The following is a 21048-nucleotide window of genomic DNA, read 5'->3' on the forward strand; positions in this document are numbered from 1 at the left end:
GTGTCTGGAAAAGGGGAAGGAGGTCGTAGCCTCGGAGGGGTGTGCTCAGGGAAAGTGGTGGCGTCGAGTACGGCGAGTTCTTCGTGTTGTTGTGCTTGTAGATGCTTGTCGAGCATGGGGAGTCAGTCCCATCCTCACGTTTGGCCACACGACTGGCTTCCAGCTCTCTGACCAGGCTGCTGGCACCGCGCCCTGGGTTCACTTCATTCCATGATTTTTCTTAACCAGAGCCACCGTATGATCCTCTTCACATGTATGTAGAGGGACACAATGAGGGCGTTGGGGGTACCGGCAATCAGCCGTTTGCTCACCTCCTCGGGATGGGTTTGTGCCCTTCTAAGTCTTATTGGTGTCAAGCGCTGGGGTGTTGCAAGGAGGCAGCAAGCTCGACCTCGACAACAGCCATTTAGCTACCTGGCAGAGGAGTTTGCCGTTCCGAGCATTCTCCACCTATGCAAGAACCCTGTGATCTTTTGCATCTGGCATGCTATACCATGTCTCCATGTCTCCAGTATCTAGACGGTCCATGTTTTCTGTGCAGTACTCATCTAATTAACTCTTGCTTTCTGACAGGAAACTCTCCTAAACTAGGTAGAATATTATTACCTGATTTCACAAAATACTTAGCGTTGAGTTTTTGGCTAATGAAGATAGGGATGGCCCCTACGTTTAGGATGGAGCAAGTCAGTCAAGCAAGTATAGCTACACAATAACCTATTACACTTATTCTCATTGGCAATGAAAATAGCGACAATTTGATTATATTTCATACAGTTTTGGGAGTACATCGCTAAGACCAGTTCCAAGTTTGTTATAAAAATGAGTCTTCTTTATCAAAGGGAGTACTACTTTATTACAGTGGGAAAAAGAAGTTGGTGGTGTGGCGCATATGTATAGTTCTGTTCCTACCTGCTAGATTATTGTTTACACTTTCCGCTCCTGGATATATCTAGAGTGTTTTCTATGGTTTTGCATAGTGCCATATTGTTGTTGGAGGGTTAGTTTGAAGGTGATGTTGCCTTTTGTTATGTGATATCCTGAAAAACCTGACGTTTTAACTCTTTTATGAAGTTGCTTTAGTTGTTTCCTGTAATGTACTCCCTCTAATATAAGACGTTTTAGATCACTATTTTAGTGATCAGTAGTGATCTGAAGTGTCTTATCTCTCCGCCCCAAAATAAGTGACTCAACTTTTTACTAATTATAGTACAAAGTTGAGTCACTTATTTTGGGACGGCGGAGTATTAATTTACAGAGGGAGTACATTATATTATTCTTTGCTTGACGCACAACCTCACCATTTTGTATACATTCAACATCTCACCATTTTGTACACTATTTAAGTAATGTCGCTCGAGTTGAAGCTGCACACTGCTATGCTATGGCTGCTCACCGCATTAGAATTACAAGTTTCAATCGAACATTCAGCGACTATCATTATGTGTATCACCGGTGCAGCGAAGCATGCTAATCCTTCTAGTGTCATTTACCGCTATAGAGCAGCTCCCCCACAGGCGTATAGCTTGCACTCTCACAAGCAGGCACTCCTCACCTCACTTGCCTATGGTTTTCTGAATGAGCAGGTGCCAGATAGAGGAAGAAGCCTGATGGGAACCGGAACCCCAACTCCCCAAGAGAGGCAGCATCATCAAAGCGATTGTCACGGACTGGATTGGCGGACACACCAAGAAGAGCCTCACCACTGCCACAAGTTCTGACGGAGCCGGTGATGGCTCCTAGCGATTGAGCATGGTTGCACACGTAAATCGGAGATGGTTAGTGTGTGCTTATGCTGGACTGCTGAAATATTGCATTTCATAACAAGGAGAGGGAATAGTTTTCAAGTTTCTACGGACCAGCCTAGTCGGCAAAGGAAAGAAAGAGCGACCAAGACGAGTACTACGAAAACAGCAACAGCAACGAGACAGGCTACGACTTAAGAGCCATGAGATCATAAGCCCCATTGCGCCCCAACAATGAAAACTTCGCTGACATCTGTCTATCAAAGCCTTTTCTTGTTCTATCAGGGAGAGATTCTCTCCAGCAAGCCACCAATCTCCCAAATAGTCGGAAGGACTTCACAATGATTCTGCTCTACAGTTCTGTTTCATAATTACTGATGATGCATGCTTGTAATGTTCAATATTTCGATGGATGTCTCGAATCTCGATCATCTTAAAAATTGAAGAGATTTACTACGTCAGTCTCTATTTTTGTAGTAATTTGGGTTTTGAATGCCCAAATTAACAATGTCAGCGTCATCTAACACCATACAATGAGTATCAGGATAAGCAAGTGTAGCGCTGATACCCTTCCGTGGGATTATCTTGGAAGAAGCTCTTTTGCAATGTGAAGTTATGGTTTAGGTGATCCTCGTTTTTATTTGTTAACGCTACAGTACAAGGCATCTCTTAACTGTAATCAAACTGAAGCACAAAGCAGATTTTCATGAGGTGAAAAATAGCCATCCATATAAATTCATCATGGTACAAGTAGCGCTCATATACAGAGCAGTTCTGAAATCAAAATTATTTAGGAAAACAGAAATGTGTTCGTCGACCTCAACAGCTAGGAAAACATTGATTACTTCTTGGAGGGGTCGAGGACGTGCCCAGCAAAGACAACTGGGCCGGTCGCCTCCTCCGCTGTGTAGTAGGCAAACGGATGGTCGGCGATGAAATCCACCCGTGGAGGTGGTGGCCACGAGCCCCCAGCTGCGCATCCAGAAGGCGCAATGACCATAGTGACGGCGGCGGCTTCGGTACCTTCCTCGTTTACCTCAAGCACGGCCTTGTGGACGACGTCCTCTGCTACTATCGGCAACCCAGAGCCGTACTCGAGCCCCAGCTTCTTGAGGACGGTGACGATGCTGCTGTGGAAGGACAACTTGAACTTTGGCACCTAGAACTCGCCAAGGTCGATCCGCTGCTCCGGCAAGTGGTCGTGCAAGAGCCCAGGCCAGGACGCTATCGTGTCCAGCAGCCCCAACAGACCGTCGTGGGCGTCCGGGAGGAAGATGCACATCGAGAACTGCGTATGTCCGGTACGATGGAAGCTGGAGTGCGCCCACGGAGCAGCACGCTGGGATGGTCGAGTGTTGCCTGCCCAAGGATCATGGTGCATGGCATAGGGGATCGGAGGGTAGCAAAACGGACTGCGGCCTAGTGCACCATAAGGATATGGCCTAGGATAGAAATACGGAGAGAAGGGGCTGCCGAATGGAGGAAGGGGAGGAATGGCATTTGGAGGGGCAAATATGCCACGGTGATGGAGGGGCAAATATGCTCGCGGAAGCATGGCAGTCTCGAAGGGCGGATAATTTGGAGACGAACCCGGCCCCATGGTTGCAGTGGCGGAGCCAGGATTGGCCGATGATAAAGCTATGTACTTAGGGTAGGGTCACGGACCTGTCCTAACTGCCCTACCCAAGAACACCTCTAGAATAAATCACCTTTCAATCGATCTGGGGGTGTTCTACTCGACAGACTCGAAGACATTCGACCAAGAAGCAATTACTCGACCAAGATCCAACCACCCGACGGCCAGGAGACCTAAAGTCACTCCGCACGCTGATGGTCGGTCATTAAGTAGCTTTTATGGTCATCATAGCATTTTATTACTAGCGTTATCAGTAACGCCCTGCCTTAATATACATTGAACCCTTCGTAACGTGGGCTGGCCGGGGTCCTGGCGCACTCTATATAAGCCACCCCTCCTCCGAGACAAGGGTTCGCACCTCTGTAACTCATACACACATAATCCAGTCGGCCGCCTCCGGACTCCGAGACATAGGGCTTTTACTTCCTCCGAGAAGGGCCTGAACTCGTAAACCTTGCGTCCTTACAGCCTCTCCATAGCTAAGATCTCACCTCTCCATACTTACCCCCCCACATTACTGTCAGAGTTAGAACCACGACAGTTGGCGCCCACCGTGGGGCAGGTGTTTTAGTGTTTGTTGGAGGAGTTGCGATCTTTTCTGACCCGAATCATCATGGTTTTCGACGGAGTTTTGGTGGAGGGCCGCGAGACCCGTCTCGGCGCGCTCACGTTCATCGCCGACGACTCCGCCTGGCTTCAGGAGGCTCCGCTCGACGTGGACGCGCTCCCTGTCCGCGGGGCAACGCACTTTAGCGCGTGCGTCCGCGGCGTTCTCCTACGGCAACCGTCGACCCCTACCGGTCGGCTCCTGTGTTGTCCTCCCTCCTCGTTTCCCGCCGGCGCAAACGCTTCGGTCGGTCGAGACTTCAGCGGTGGGTGAGACACGCGGTGGCCCGTCAGTCGGCCACCCCTCAAGTCGCGGCGATCGAGCCCGATGAATCCCTCTACGACCTGTTCGACCTGTCGACTGGCTCCGAAGAGACTGCATCCGAGTGCGACAGCAGCGATCCGGCGGCGGAGGTTCTGATGGTCGACGGACCGCCCAGTCCCCCCGGTTTTACCCGCACCGACGGAGGCGCAGGGGGAGGCGACCCGTCGCGTCCCCATGAGGAGTATCTTCCCGAGCCTCTCACGTCGCTGCAGAGAGAAGAACTTCGCCGCCGGAACATGGATGCGCTGCACACTCCTATCGTTGGAGAAACCCCCGAGGCTCGCGCCTTGGAGGACGCGTGCCTGGCAAACTTGGCCGAGCGCACTCGACTGGAGAACCTCCAGCAAGCACTCGATGAGCGTGCGCGACAACGGGTTCCCGAATCCAGTCGACGTCAGCTCTTCCCGCCCCCGCAGGTATATCGGACTCCGATTCAGAATTTAGCAGCTGCGGCCCGTATAGCGGAGTTGATTCAGCCTTCCCAGTCGGAGGTTGGCAGAGGCTTGTTGCAGATCAGAGCGTTACTCCGGGCAGCAGGAGATCAGAATTCCGCTGTTTCTCAGTCGCGGAACAGAATTCACAGCAGATCCGTTGCTGCGGACACAGTCCAGTCGGCTCACAGCCCGAGATCGCCCCCGAGGCATGAGGGACGTGGAGACCGGCATGACCAGTATGGGAACCATGAGCAGTATGATCATCGAGTCGATCGTGACGGTCGACGTCGAGTGCCCACGCCTCCCCCGAGGAGCGGGTCGTATGTGCCTCGCCAGCAGGATGACAGGCGCCCTCATAGTGGTGGGCGAAGGATTCCAGTCGACCCCAGAGGGCCAGGCTTTGACGCGAGATCCATCCTCGTCCAAGGTCTGGTCGACAGGAACAGGGCTCACCGAGAAGGCCACGACAGAGATGCGCCTGCCAGCAGCAGAGTACATGTTTCGGGGCCAGAGTGCTTTAGTAGAGCCATCAGGGCTGCCGTGATTCCTCCCAATTTCAGGTTGGCGACTAGAGTCAGTAAGTTCACTGGCGAGTCCAAGCCCGATACTTGGCTTGAGGACTACCGAGTGGCCGTCCAGATTGGCGGCGGCAATGATGAAGTGGCCATGAAGCACCCGCCTCTCATGTTGGAGGGCTCGGCCAGAGCGTGGCTAAACCAGTTAGCACCTAGCAGCATTTACACTTGGGAAGATCTCTCCCGAGTGTTCGTCACCACATTTGAAGGCACATGCAAGCGACCGGCAGGACTGACGGAACTGCGGTCCTGTGTGCAAAAGCCGAATGAAACTTTGAGGGATTACATCCAGAGATGGATCATGTTACATCACTTGGTGGAGAATGTGCCTGACCACCAAGCAGTTTGTGCCTTCAAGGAAGGCGTCAAGTACAGAGAACTGAATTTGAAATTCGGTCGAACCGGAGATATGTCCCTGAATCGGATGATGGAGATTGCCACCAAGTACGCTAATGGCGAAGATGAGGATCGACTCAGGAGTGGCAAGTTCAAGTCAGTCGCCCAAGAAACCGGAGGCAATTCCAGTCGGAAACAGAAGCGGAAAGCCGAGCCAGCGGCTCCCGGGGAAGCCTTAGCTTTGGCCCAAGGAAAGTCTAAAGGGAAACCTAAAGGGCCTTGGAACCCCAAAAAGGTTAAAGACCAGGAGGGAAATGATGTGTTGGACTTACCGTGTCTCGTCCACACGAAGAAAGATGAAGAGGGTAATTTTATTTACCTGAAACATACCACTCGGCAGTGTCGACTCTTGATCCAACAGTTCCAGGGCAAGCAACCCAAGGGTAAGGAAAAGGAGTCAGACAAGGTCGAGGACAAAGAGGACAGTGATGACGGATACCCTCAAGTCAATTCCACCCTGATGATTTTTGCTGATGTTGAGAGCAAAAGTCGACTGAAAATTATTAACCGAGAGGTGAATATGGTCGCTCCGGCGACACCTAGTTACCTGAAATGGTCTCAGACTGCCATAACATTCGACCAGTCCGACCACCCAACGCACATCGCCACCCCTGGGAGGCAAGCTTTGGTGGTCGACCCAGTTGTTGAAGGCACTCGACTGACTAAAGTCCTGATGGATGGTGGCAGTGGTTTGAACATATTATACGCTGAGACGTTGAAGGGGATGGGCATTCCGATGTCCAGACTCAGTGCCAGCAACATGAGTTTCCATGGAGTCATTCCTAGGAAGAAGGCCGAATCACTCGGCCAGATTGCTCTTGATGTGGTTTTCGGTGATTCCAAGAATTACCGCAAAGAAAAGTTGACATTTGAAGTTGTAGACTTCCAGAGTGCCTATCACGCTATTTTGGGCAGACCGGCTTATGCACGCTTCATGGCCCGACCATGTTACGTGTATCTCAAATTGAAGATGCCTAGCCCCAAAGGTGTGATCACCATTACGGGCAATCGGAAGAAAGCGGAGAATGTTTTCAGAAGGGTTCAAAGATCGCCGACGCACAGATGGCAGTGGTGGAGTCGCAGGAATACCAGAAGACTGCAGACCCGAGTGACCTGTTGCGAGCCAAGAAGCCCGCTACAGAGTCAGCTTTCCAGTCGACTGGCGACACGAAGACAGCTCACATCCACCCGACCGACCCCAGCGCCGCCCCGACTCATATCTCGACAACGCTCGACTCCAAATAGGAAGAAGCGCTCATCCAGTTCCTCCGTGAGAACTGGGACATCTTCGCATGGAAGCCTTCTGACATGCCAGGGGTTCCCAGGGAGCTGGCTGAGCATCGCCTGAGAGTCGACTCAAAAGTAAAACCCGTCAAGGAACATCTTCGATGGTCCGCCGTCCAAAAAAGAAAAGCTATTGGCGAAGAGGTGGCTCGGCTCTTAGCAGCAGAGTTCATCCGAGAGATCTACCACTCCGAGTGGCTCGCCAACGTTGTCATGGTCCCCAAGAAGGACAAGTCACTTCGCATGTGCATTGACTTTAAACATATCAATTGGGCCTACCCGAAAGGTCATTTTTCTCTCCCCCGCATCGACCAGATAGTCGACTCGACTGCGGGATGTGAGCGACTGTCTTTCTTAAACGCCTATTCCGGGTACCATCAGATCCGTCTGTATGGACCTGACGAGATCAAGACAGCTTTCATCACTCCATTCGGGTGCTTCTGTTATGTTACCATGCCGTTCGGACTCAAGAATGCCGGAGCCACATTCATGAGGATGATTCAAAAGTGTTTACTCACTCAAATCAGTCGGAACATGGAAGCATACATGGATGATATTGTGGTCAAGTCACGGAAGGGTTCCGACCTGCTGACTGACCTTGCTGAAACTTTTGCCAACCTCAGGAGGTATGATATCAAGCTTAATCCATCAAAGTGTACATTCGGAGTCCCTGGCGGAAAGTTACTCGGTTTTCTCGTTTCCGAACGAGGAATCGACGCCAATCCATAAAAAGTTGGCACTATACTCCGAATGAAAAGCCCTGTGCGAGTGCACGACGTCCAGAAGCTTACTAGTTGCTTGGCCGCCCTAAGTCGATTCATATCTCGTCTCGGTGAAAAGGCACTGCCTCTTTACCGATTGATGAAGAAGTCCGACAAATTCGAGTGGACTCCTGAAGCTGATGCAGCATTCGCAGAGCTCAAAGCTCTGCTCTCCACCCAGCCGGTGCTTGCTGCCCCAATCAGCAAAGAGCCTTTGCTGCTTTACATTGCAGCCACAGGACAAGTCGTCAGTACGGTACTTACGGTCGAGTGGGAAGAAGAAGGGAAAACCTTCAAAGTTCAGTGCCCAGTATATTATATTTCTGAAGTCTTGACCCCATCGAAGCAAAGATATCCTCACTATCAGAAGCTTGTATATGGGATTTATATGACCACCAAGAAAGTTGCTCACTACTTCTCTGATCATTCCATTACAGTCGTCAGCGACGCTCCATTGTCGGAGATCCTGCATAACAGGGATGCAACTGGTCGAGTGGCAAAATGGGCGATTGAACTCCTTCCCCTTGATATCAAGTTTGAGGCAAAGAAAGCTATCAAGTCCCAAGCAATCGCAGATTTCGTCGCCGAGTGGATTGAACAACAGCTGCCGACTCAGATTCACTCGGAGCATTGGACTATGTTTTTCGACGGCTCTAAGATGCTGAGTGGTTCCGGTGCCGGAGTGGTGTTGGTCTCCCCCAGAGGAGATAAACTCAGATATGTTCTTCAAATCCACTTTGATTCCTCCAATAACGAAGCAGAATATGAAGCACTTTTATATGGGTTGCGCATGGCCATCTCACTCGGCGTCCGTCGCCTCATGGTTTATGGCGACTCAGATTTGGTGGTTAATCAGGTGATGAAGGAATGGGATGTCAGAAGTCCAGCCATGACTGGTTATTGCAATGCAGTGAGAAAGCTGGAGAAGAAATTCGAGGGGTTAGAGCTTCATCACATACCCCAACTGAAAAATCAAGCAGCTGATGATTTAGCAAAAATAGGTTCCAAAAGAGAAGCCATTTCCAGCAATGTGTTTTTGGAACACATCCACACATCATCAGTCCAGGAGGATCCCTTCACGAAAGAGGCCCCGCAGCCAAAAAGCGCCACAGATCCGACTGAAGTTGAAGTTCCAGCTGTGGTCGATCTGATAATGGAAGTGCTGGTTATCACTCCCGTCTGGACAGAACCGTACATCGCGTACATCCTAAGGAAAGAACTCCTAGAAGACGAGGAAGAGGCTCGACAGATCATCCGTCAATCCAAGGCCTTTACAATCATAAAGGGACAGTTATATAGGGAAGGCGCGACTGGGGTCGGCCAGAAGTGTATCACACCAGAAGAAGGTCTGATGATCCTTAACGATATCCACTCGGGGACCTGTGGTCATCATGCGTCCTCTCGGACCAATGTGGCTAAAACAAACCGAGCGGGGTTCTACTGGCCAAGGGGCAATGAGATGGCTAAAGAGATAGTCGACAAGTGTGAAGGGTGTCAGTATTACTCCAATATGCCGCACAAGCCCGCGTCAGCCCTGAAAACCATTCCACTCGTCTGGCCCTTCGCTGTTTGGGGGCTGGACATGGTTGGGCCACTAAGAACGGGCAGGAGCGGCTTCACTCATGTGCTGGTAGCAGTCGACAAGTTCACCAAATGGATTGAAGCCAAGCCTATCAAGAATCTCGATGCTTGCACCGCTATCAGTTTCATCAGAGAGTTGATATTCAGATATGGAGTTCCGCACAGTATCATCACGGACAATGGGTCAAACTTCGATTCCGACAAGTTCAGGGCCTTTTGCGCCTCTCAGGGCACTCGGGTCGACTATGCTTCGGTCGCTCACCCCCAGTCGAATGGACAAGCAGAAAGGGCAAATGGCCTAATTCTCAAAGGACTGAAACCCCGATTGATGCGCGATCTCAAGCACGCAGCAGGTGTGTGGGTCGACGAGCTCCCATCAGTCCTTTGAGGATTGAGGACAATCCCGAATCGATCGACCGGAAGAACCCCATTCTTTCTGGTCTACGGAGCCGAGGCAGTCTTACCGAGTGACCTGCTTCACAACGCTCCCAGAGTCGAGATCTACTCAGAAGATGAAGCAGAACAAGCCCGGCAGGACGCAGTCGACCTCCTAGAAGAAGAAAGAGAAATGGCCCTGATCCGATCGACCATCTATCAGCAAGACTTGCGTCGATTCCATGCCAGAAACGTGAAGAGCCGAGCCTTCCAAGAAGGAGACTTAGTCCTTCGAGTGGATCAGTAGAAACCACACAAGCTCGCTCCTACTTGGGAAGGCCCCTTCATAGTCACCAGAGTCCTCCACAATGGAGCATACCACCTCTACAATGTCGATTGCCAGATTGATGAGCCACGAGCCTAGAATGCGGAGCTACTCCGCCCCTTTTATACTTGAATTCTCACTCGGATGAGATGTAATAAGAAAAAATCCTGTAGTTTATTTATCAAAGACAAGAGCGTTATAATTTTCCCAGTGATTATTATTGTTTTTGTTTGCGTAAGAAATCCCCCAGTGGGTGGCTTAGCTACGAATCCGCTTCGCCTAAGTTTGTAAAAATAGTTTCCTACCGAGTGGCGAGCCAGCCTCCCACTCGGGGCTTAGCTGCGAATCCGTTTCGCCTAAGTTTGAAAAAATCCTACCGAGTGGAGCCCACTCGGGGGCTTAGCTGCAGTCCAGTACTCGCCTAAGTTCTCCCACTGATAGACTTAGCTGTAGTCAGGCACTCGCCTAAGTTTGAAAAATCCTACCGAGTGGAAAGCAACCCTCCCACTCGGGGGCTTAGCTGCAGTCCAGTACTCGCCTAAGTTCTCCCACTTAGAGACTTAGCTGCAGTCAGGCACTCGTCTAAGTTTGAAAAATCCTACCGAGTGGAGAGCAACCCTCCCACTCGGGGGCTTAGCTGCAGTCCAGTACTCGCCTAAGTCCTCCCACTTAGAGACTTAGCTGCAGTCAGGCACTCGCCTAAGTTTGAAAAATCCTACCGAGTGGAAAGCAACCCTCCCACTCGGGGGCTTAGCTGCAGTCCAGTACTCGCCTAAGTTCTCCCACTTAGAGACTTAGCTGCAGTCAGGCACTCGCTTAAGTTTGAAAAATCCTACCGAGTGGAAAGCAACCCTCCCACTCGGGGGCTTAGCTGCAGTCCAGTACTCGCCTAAGTTCTCCCACTTAGAGACTTAGCTGCAGTCAGGCACTCGCCTAAGTTTGGAAAATCCTACCGAGTGGAGAGCAACCCTCCCACTCGGGGGCTTAGATGCAGTCCAGTACTCGCCTAAGTTCTTCCACTTAGAGACTTAGCTGCAATCAGGCACTCGCCTAAGTTTGAAAAATCCTACCGAGTGGAGAGCAACCCTCCCACTCGGGGGCTTAGGTGCAGTCCAGTACTCGCCTAAGTTCTCTCACTAGAAGACTTAGCTGCAGTCCGGCACTCGCCTAAGTTTGAAAAAATCCTACCGAGTAGAGAGCAATCCTCCCACCCGAGGGCTTAGCTGCAGTCCAGTACTCGCCTAAGTACGAAACACATCTCAATCTTCAAGAACGACTAGGCTCAGGTCGACTGCCACCTTCTCCTGGAGAGCTTCGCCACAAATACAATGTGCGCTCCGTCCCACTCTGCAGTAACAGGGTGTGGGTCGACCGCCGCCTTCTCCTGGAGAGCTTCGCCACAATACAATGTGCTCTCCGTCCCACTCTGTAGTAACAGGGTGTGGGTCGACCGCCGCCTTCTTCTGGAGAGCTTCGCCACAAATACAATGTGTGCTCCGTCCCACTCTGCAGCAACAGGGTGTGGGTCGACCGCCGCCTTCCCCTGGGGAGCTTCGCCACAAATACAGGACATGGGTCGTCTTCTTCCCTCTCCTTCGGGGCTGCGCTGTGAATACAGAAAGTTGTCTCGAATGAAGAATGGTTTCACTCAACAGGAGACTCATAAAGATATTCAACGGTAAACCAAGTTCAGATAAAATCCTAAAGGTTCTGGATCACGGATCGAGGTACTCGGGCATACAACCCGAAAAAGTTTAATGGTTACAAAAACCACTCGGCATTCCGAGGCAAATTTAAGGTAGGACACAAGAGTTTGTTCACTCCGCGGGAGGAGGGCTGGCAGGCTCGACGAACTCATCCAGGTCGACGCCGTCGGCTATCCGAGTGGCTGCAGCGATGAAAGTCTCCATAAAGGTTCGGAAGTCATGCTTTTGGGTGTTGGCGACCTTGGTTGCTGCCAGCTTGTCTTGTCGCACCTCCTTGCAGTGGACACGAACCAAGGACAGAGCCACATCAGCGCCACACCGAGCAGAAGACTTCTTCCACTCCTGCACTCGGTCAGGGATCCCGTTAAGTCGAGTCATCAGAGACTCGAGATCGTTTTGGAGCGTAGCCTCTGGCCAAAGTGCCAGGTCGATCCGTGACATGGCGACCTTCAGTCGAGCCAAGTAGTCCACGGCACCGTCGATGCGGGATTCCATTCGGAGCAGATTCATGGCAGTTTCATCTTTCACGGGAGAGTTGATTGGATCCAAACCTGGTTCGATCGCCCAGTCTCCTCTTCAAAGTTCGGGCAAAATTCTGCATTCACGATCCAAGGATAAGTCAGTTTTCATACACTGAGTCGACACAAAAAACACCAGTCGGAACTAAATGTGCACCTTCAAGCTTGATGTACAACTTCTTGGCGAGGCTCCTCAAGTAGCTCTCCAGATCATCCCTCCTGCGAGCGATGCCTTCCATCTTTTCGTTCAGGTTGAGGTTATCCTTCTTCCAGCGTGTACACTCCCTGTTGGCTTCATTCAAAGCGGTCTTCAGCCTGGTATTCTCTTCTTCTAACTGGCCGACCGAAGCTAGCTTCTGTTTGGCCAGAGCGGTCTTGTCGTCAGCCTCCTTACGGGCAGCAGCCAAGTCCTGATCCTTCTTCGCCAGAGCTTCTCTTAGTTTTTCTGCAAAGAAATGATGATTGATTCGGAAGTAGCAGAAGGATACTCAAGCCTAAAACTAACCAGTCGACGAAATCGTCTTACCTGCGGCGCCGTCTCTGACCTTTTGCAGCTCTGTCCTGGCCAGCTCCAAATCAAGGTTCAGTTGAATCTGCTGCTTCTCCAAGTCAGCAAAGCAAGCTCCAAGATCGCAAGATTTCTGAAATCAAAGGGGAGAAGTTATCGTTACAAAAAAACAGCAAAGGCAATAAATACTAAGACTACGGTCGACTGCCAGCAGTCCACCATAGTCTCGGGGACTACACCTAGTGGGTGCACTTAGCGTGCCCCCACCGGTTCTGATCCCACTCGACCGGCCCGCCGAAGTCGAGTCCAAAAAAAAGAGAGAGAAAGAAAGTAGAACTCAGACTACAGTCGACTGCCAGCAGTCCACCGTAGTCTCGGGGACTACACCCAGTGGGTGCACTTAGCGTGCCCCCACCAGTTCTGATCCCACTCGACCGGCCCGCCAAAGTCGAGTGGAAGAGACAAACTACCAGTTTTGTTTATACATTCAACAAAATACAAAGACTACAGTCGACTGCCAGCAGTCCATCGTAGTCTCGGGGACTACACCCAGTGGTGCACTCAGCGTGCCCCCACTAGTCCAAAACTTCAATCGACGCACCCAGTGGGTGTACAGACGCAAAGATTTTCGGAAAGAATATTCAGATAGCCGACTAACCTGAACGTTGCTCTGGAGAGCCGAGCTGGCATCATAGGCGGCTTGGCTGGCGTCCCGCACCATCTTCATCTTCTCCATCATAATGCCCGCCTGGCGTATGGCTTCCCTAGCAGCATTCACCTCGTCCTCTGGGACATGATGGGTCACAAAAACTGAAGGCGGGTCGACAGGGGCCTGAGTAGTCGAAGAAGAAGGCAAGGCACTCGACAGGGGCTCCGCGAAGGTAACAGAACCCCGATTGACGTTACCAGTGTCCTGAACGACTGGTTCCGCCCTCGGCGTCGACTGTAGCGCCTCACTTACAGGAGCTCGCCTACTCTTCCTCGTCAAAGACCTCTCGGGCTCTTCAGCATCAGCAGGGAGGTCAATAATGTTGGGAGCTGTGCAAAGTTCAAATTGCCAAAATCACGTCACCCAGTGATGCACGATGCAGTTGAATCGACCAAAGAAAGACAGTATGACAGAAATCATACCCGGATTAGAAGTGACCGCATCCTCCATCACCTCATCATCATCCCTGTAAGCTGAGGTCCCGGAAGTGGCAGCGCTAACAATTCCAAAGTTCGTCCAGTTAAAACAAGAAAAACAAACAGCGCGGAGCGTCGAGTGAATACAAGGAGAGACACTCGCGCGGAGGTGACAGGGATATCGATCTTGATCTTTGGCAGCGCCTTCCGAGTCTTCGGCTCCGCAACTTTGGGGTGCTTTGGCGCCTTCTCAGTCGGGGTTGGTGAAGAGACCCGAGGACGCTTCGAAGACTGACCAGCCTGAGCAGTTGCCTTGTTGCGGGCACTCGGCCGTTCTTGGTCAAGCTTGGAGCGTCTCTCTATGTGAGGAGGCGACTCGACTTCTTCTCCATCACTTGAGTCGTCACTTCCACCATCCCCTTCACCATCAGAAGTCCACTCGCCACTTTCGCCACCACTCGCCTCACCTTCCAGAGCCTGCTCTTGCTCCCCATTGGGCATCGAATACATTTCAATAATGGCCTGAAAGAAAGCAGGGAGAACAAAGTCAGTCGACGCAATACTGACAGTTGCGCGAGTGAATTCAGATTACAAGCAAAAACTCAGAATCAGACCTGCTCTCGTGCACGCGACTGGTCGAATGGGGGAACTCTCCTAGCTCCTCTGGGATTGTCCTTGTTCCCGGTAATGCTCGACAGCCACTTCTCCAGCGTGTCGTCGTCGACCTCCTCCGGGTGGATCCGAGTGGAGTCTTCTAGACCCGAATACATCCACATCGGGTGGTCTCGGGCTTGGAGAGGCTGGATGCGCCGCTGAAGGAAGACCTCCAAAAGGTCCATACCAGTGACCCCGTCACGAATGAGCTGGACCACTCGGTTGACCAACACCTTCACGTGCGCCTTCTCCTCCGGGAGCACCTTCAAAGGGGAGGGTTTTTCCACTCAGTCCATGGTAAAGGGAGGGAGGCCAGTCGATTGCCCTGGCGTCGACTGGTCTTTGCAGTAGAACCAGGTCGACTGCCATCCGCGAACTGAATCGGGAAGAATCATGGCCGGAAAGGAGCTTTTTCCCCTCGTCTGGATGCCAAGACCCCCACACATCTGGATCACTTGGGTCCTCTCGTCTCTTGGATTAGCCTTTTTCACTGCCTGGGAGTGATAAGTGAAAATATGCTTGAAAAGACCCCAGTGAGGTCGACAACCCAAGAATTTCTCACACAAGAAAATGAACGCGGCAAGATAAACGATTGAGTTGGGGGTAAAATGGTGGAGTTGAGCCCCAAAGAAGTTCAGAAACCCTCGGAAGAAAGGATGAGGAGGCAAGGAAAACCCACGATCGACGTGGGTGGCAAGGAGAACGCGCTCTCCCTTCCGGGGTTGCGGCTCGGATTCCTCCCCTGGAAGCCGCGCCGAGTCGTAGGGGATCAGCCCTCCCTCGGCCAGGTCGTCGAGGTCTTCTTGGAGATCTTCGAGCAGATCCAGTCGCCCTGGATCCAACCCTTCGACAGGCCAGTCCGCGAGGAAGATCCGCCCCGGCTCGTCGCCTTCCCCTTCGACCTCGTCGTCGCCTTCTTTGCCCGCTCCAGAGCCGCCGTCTTCTCCTTCACCATTGTCGCCGACGAGACGCGAGCGGCGCGGTGGCGCTGGGGCGAGAGCGAGCGCAGAGAAGAGGCGTGAGGAGGAGAAGAGATAATGGGGCGCACTACTCGGGAGACTCCGGTCCAACGCCTTATATGAGGCCGCTTCCGAGTGGCTGACAGGTAGGCCCGGATGGCTCTGCCAAATCCCGTAATGACCGCACGAGCGATACGTGGCGAAAAATGTGGCACGGGGATCGAGGCGGCTCCGCTCTATCTCGTCCGATTACTGCGGCCTCCCCCGTCCCGCGCGCTTCTCAAAATTCGGATCCCACTAAATCCGCAGGCAACAAATAACTTGTCAGACCAAAGATCTCCTCCGCACCGTCACTCGGGGCCTTACAAGCTAAGAAACTCACTCAACGAAGAATTAAGAATGGATCAAGGCGACTGAAAAGGGAGTTGCTGTCATCACTCAGGTCCGTCGATCCGAAACAAGATATGCTCACGACATAGAAAACGAGTCGGAGAAGTCCCCAAATCCTTCCCCACTCAAACCTCAATCCATTCGGGGGCTAATGATGAAGCTATGTACCTAGGGTAGGGTCACGGACCTGTCCTAACTGCCCTACCCAAGGACACCTCTAGAATAAATCACTTTTCAATCGACTTGGGGGTGTTCCACTCGACAGACTCGAAGACATTCGACCAAGAAGCAATTACTCGACCAAGATCCAACCACTCGACGGCCAGGAGACCTAAAGTCACTCCGCACGCTAACGGTCGATCATTAAGTAGCTTTTATGGTCATCATAGCACTTTATTACTAGCGTTATCAGTAACGCCCTGCCTTAATGTACATTGAACCCTTCGTAACGTGGGCTGGCCGGGGTCCTGGCGCACTCTATATAAGCCACCCCCTCCTCCGAGACAAAGGTTCGTACCTCTGTAACTCATACACACATAATCCAGTCGACCGCCTCCGGGCTCCGAGACGTAGGGCTTTTACTTCCTCCGAGAAGGGCCTGAACTCGTAAACCTTGCGTCCTTACAACCTCTCCATAGCTAAGACCTCACCTCTCCATACTTACCCCCCTACATTACTGTCAGAGTTAGAACCACGACAGCCGACGCCCCAGGCGAGAAACTAAGTGTCAAAAAATAATGCCCCCCCCACTCCCTGAAATATACAGTTTCAAAGTTGCAAATCGGTGCATTTAGGCATTTTTTTAACTTAGCTGGTTTAATAACAAATGCAAAATGTGAATTACTAAACCGGATTCCACATTTACGTTCTCTGCAGAACTACAAAATTAAGGAATACAATATGAAAAGGGAAAAGCATTAAGAATTAATGATCTTTTCTTAATCAAGCATCAAACAGTGGCAATTAGCAAGAGAAATTCCCCGCAAAAGAAAACTAGCAAGAAAAATTGGGGTTTGAAAACAGTGGCTAGCAAGAGAAATCTCTTTATCAACTATCCTAACATGGGCTACGTACGCTACGTCAAAACATCTTCCTTTTCTGGTCAAAAAAGACTCGTACGCTACGTACCAGCAGCACAGGCCCTTCTGTCTTTTTTGTTTTTCGTTCACTTTTTTGTTATTAGGCTGGCTAATGGCCCAGCAACTGGGGTATGAAGTGGGCTACGCCCCAAGCCAGTTTTTTTCTCTCTCTAGATATATAGGCTGGGAAATTTGTCACGCCCCAGGCCACTGACTGAGCTGCCTGGGGCCCAGATCCGCCCATGCATGGTTGTAAGCACGAGGATGGGCGTACGGAGATGCATGGCCGCCATAGTCACCGGGCTGACCAACACGATTGTGGTTGTAGGGATAAGCAGATTCAACACGGCCCAAAGGAGGAGGATGCGCCTGTTGCTCGTGAACTGGGGACGCCATCTTGTACCGGAGTTTCAGTACCTTGAACCCGTCATGCACGGCGACTAACTGCGACTCCCGGCTCTGCATGAAGGGCACGTCGAGCTGGCTGCCGTCGAGCCGGTGGAAGGGCTTGTCCACGGTGTGCCTCCGGTCGAACGGCTGGTCCTCCCACTGGCCCTTGAAGTACATGGCGTTGCCGAGCACCAGAGCTGTTGCTGGTTTTATCGACCCTGCCGGGAGGACAGAGTCGATGAGGTTCCTCGTCACTTGAGCCACCCATGCGTTGATCTGGACACACGCTTCCTCCGGCGCGCCGCGGAAGTCGACGGTGCTCGCCTCGGCCTTGTACGTGCCCACCACGGCCTCGCGGAAGGCCGGCTTCAGCGGCCGCATTAGGTCGCTCCACACGCCACATGCAAACGCCACGCAGGGGCCGCCCAAGGCGGACCTATCCTGGAGCGCGTCCACCGCCATGCGCGACACGAACTTCTCGAGGTCGCCACGTGACCGCGCGCCGAGGACGCGGAGGATCTCGTCCAGTGTGGCCTTCCGGGCGCCGGCAGCCAGGAGCGCCAAAGCGGTGTAGATGGACAGCGGCGAGAAGACTAGATTGTCGTCCGTGCTGTCCTCGGCCAGGCGCCTCGCAAGCCTCGCGGCGAGCGCTGCCAGGCCGCTGGAGCAAGGATTCTTCGTCTGCCCTACTGCATCGAACTGCACCGGCGGGTTTCTGGTCACCGGCAACTCGTCGTATCCTCCCACAGGTAGCCGCTGCTGGCTAAGTGCACCCCCCTGTTTCTGTTGCACAATCCGCACCGGGCCTTTGCCATTGGTAGGGTCGACAACATGCCCTGCAAACATGATGACGCCGGACGCCTCCTCGACTGTGAAATACGCGAAAGGATGGTCGGCGACGAAATCCACCATGGGCTCCGGCATCATCATGGCACATCCAGGAGCCGCGAGCATCATGGTGACAGCCGCAGCTTCCGTCCCTTCCTCGTTGACCTCGATGACAGCCTTATGGATGACCTCTTGAACGACCAATGGGTAGCCTGTGCCGTCGGCCTCCACCATGTCAGACAGGTCAGAACCCATGCCGAACGGTAGAACGAGCCCCAACTGTTTGAGGGTTCCGACGATTTTGCTTGAGAAATCAAGCTTGAACTTGGGAACCCCGAAGTCGCCGACCTTGACGGGGAAGGCCGGCAGGTGATCGTGCACGAAGGCCGGACGGGAGGTTATCTCGTCGACGAGACCCCGCAGGCCGTCGTACGCGTCCGGCAGGAAGATGAACATAGAGTACTGCGTGGGTTGCTTGAAGCCTTCCGTCGACTGGTACGATTGATATCCTCGTTGTGGCATCTTGTACTGCAGCTTGAGGACCTTGAACACATCGTGCACGGCGATGAAGTGGCGGGCAGGGTTGCACATGAAGGGCGAGTCGACGGCAGTTCCGTCAAGCCGGTAGAACGGCTCCCTGGTGTGCCTCTCGTGGAACGGCAGTCGGCAGGTTCCACTTGCCTTTGAAGTATATGGCGTTGGCGAGAATGGTGTTGGGCGCCATGCTAACGTCTTCAGGACGGACGACCTCCGTGATGAGGTTCCTCGTGACCTCCGCTACCGTGCTGCGCCGCTTCCTCTGCGTTCTCCCGGAAGTCCAAGGCGTGCGCCTCTGCCCTGTAGGTGCCGACGACGGCCTCGCGGTAGGCCGGCTTCAGCGGCCGCCTTTTGTCGTTCCACACGCCGCACGCGAACCCGACGCTCGGTCCGCCGGATCCTGACAGGTCCTGGAGCGCGTCGTCCGCCATGCGCGAGATGGATTCCTCGAGCTCGTCGCGGGAGCGCGCGCCCAGGACGCGGAGGACCTCGTCCAGGGTGTCCCCCTTGGCGCCGGGCGCCAGGAGCGCGACGGCGGCGTAGATGGAGAGCGGCGAGAAGACAAGGTTGGAGTCGGGGTTTGCGTCGGCGAGGCGCTTCATGAGGCCGGCGGCGAGCTCCGCCAGGCCAGAGAAGGATAGCCGCGGCTTCTTGCTCCGACAGGCCATCATCGCGGGATCCATCAAAGCCGCGCACAGAGCACGTACTTACTTGCAGATCGTTCCGCGCGACTTTTCTTTGCTTGATTGATCTCGTATATACTCCCTCCGTCCCCAAAAACACGCGGTATTTTTCTGAAAAAGTCCTTCAGGTTTATCCGACCGAACCCGCGGTCCAATCGTCTCCTCCGCCAGCTCGCTCAGTTCCACTAGCTCCCCCGCAACGCCGGCGACCTCGCGTAGCTCAAGCACACCGCGCCGCCGCGCAGCTCCACCGCAACCCCGCGCGGATCCACCTCTACCCCGTGCAGCTCCCCCGCTCCCCCGCACAGCTCCCCCGCTCCCCTTTCCCGCATCCCTAAATTTCCAAGCTTTCTCCCATCCCCTTCCGGAAAATCGGCGCTTGCTGCCCGTCGATTCTCCACTACCACCACCAATCCCGGCCACTGTGGAGGAAAAGGTCACTGGTGCCGGCAAGATAGGGGAGAGCAGGAGGAGAAAAAGGGACCAGACGAGTGGCAGCGGGTGGTGGCGATGCACGGCACGGTCACTGGAGAGGCGTCTGCGGCGGAGCTCGTCGGCGTCGCGTATGCCAGGGCGTCGAAGCCGACCAACGCGTCCGCCGCCTCGTCTACTGGAGCGGGCGGGCACAACTACAAGGGCGCCTCCGCGTCCCCCGCGCTGGCCTGCCTGGCTGGCGGCAACAGCTGGCACCAGGACGACGACGGCGGTGAAATTGAGGAATTGCAGGAGGTCAGCCGTCCACATCCCTCCTCTGTTGGTGAAGCATCATGGAGTAATCCTGTTAATTTATCTGCTGCTGTTTGTGGTCCAGCTCCTGTTAATTTTACTTCAGAAAGAATTCCAATCCATCTGCTGCTATTTGTTGTGTGTGCATACTGTTAATTGATATCCAGATTGTGGAGCTGTAAGGAATATCGTGGACTAATCCTGTTAATTGATCATGTGTGATTGTCTCCGTGAGTAGTCCTGTTAATTGTCCCTGTGTACTGTCTAATTGTTCATGCAACATCATGGATTTTTATGACCTGAACTTATCATGTTGAATAAAATTAATGGAGAAGGGATTCATTCTTCTTCAAACCTTGTTTGTTTCTTTCTGCTTGAATGCATGGCGTACAGTACAAGTTCATGAACAAGGGATCTTTTTTTGCAATTGCAAACTCTGAATGCTCAAGTCTGAAAGTGTTTACAAATTCAGAGAGTTCACATGACTACTGGTCAAATAATTCAGTGTAAATCTAGTCTGAAACTAGTAGAGCTCTTGGTGATATACAAATTCAGTGTAAATAGAAATATGCGACATGACTACTGATCATGTATGCAAGATGTTGCTACTGAATGAGCACAATAACTACTCAGTAGATTTTAATTAAAAGTTTGACACCTGATCATGTATGCAAGATGTTTCTACTAGATGCATGGATGCATGACTGGGACATGACTACTCGGTAGATTATGTACTCCAAGTAGACAAGATCATCTAAGTTAGACCAAATTGTGAGATTCAAATAAATTCAAATTAATCCAAAGGCCTTGACTAAATTATTCAGATTAATTTAAACAATTCAAATAAATCTAAATAATTCCAAATAAATTAAAAAATCAAATAAATATATTCTCTGAATTGATGA

At 52.3% G+C, this 21048-nt stretch overlaps 1 protein-coding gene and 1 pseudogene across 2 annotated transcripts in view; one reads left to right on the forward strand and one right to left on the reverse strand.

Annotated features, from left to right (window-relative positions):
- The window catches only part of LOC125550801 (disease resistance protein RGA5-like), a gene marked incomplete at its 5' end in the record, with an annotated part of 24734 nt that extends 22344 nt beyond the window's left edge, over positions 1-2390 (forward strand). For both annotated transcript variants that reach the window (XM_048713892.1, XM_048713893.1), the window contains 1 exon segment: positions 1584-2390. In XM_048713892.1, the coding sequence (XP_048569849.1) occupies positions 1584-1718 (135 nt within the window).
- LOC125550802 lies at positions 1781-19417 on the reverse strand (annotated as a pseudogene).
- Positions 19418-21048: the final 1631 nt, after the last annotated feature.

The sequence above is a fragment of the Triticum urartu genome, chromosome 4 (assembly GCF_003073215.2).
Source record: "Triticum urartu cultivar G1812 chromosome 4, Tu2.1, whole genome shotgun sequence".
In the NCBI taxonomy this organism is placed as follows: Eukaryota; Viridiplantae; Streptophyta; class Magnoliopsida; order Poales; family Poaceae; genus Triticum; species Triticum urartu.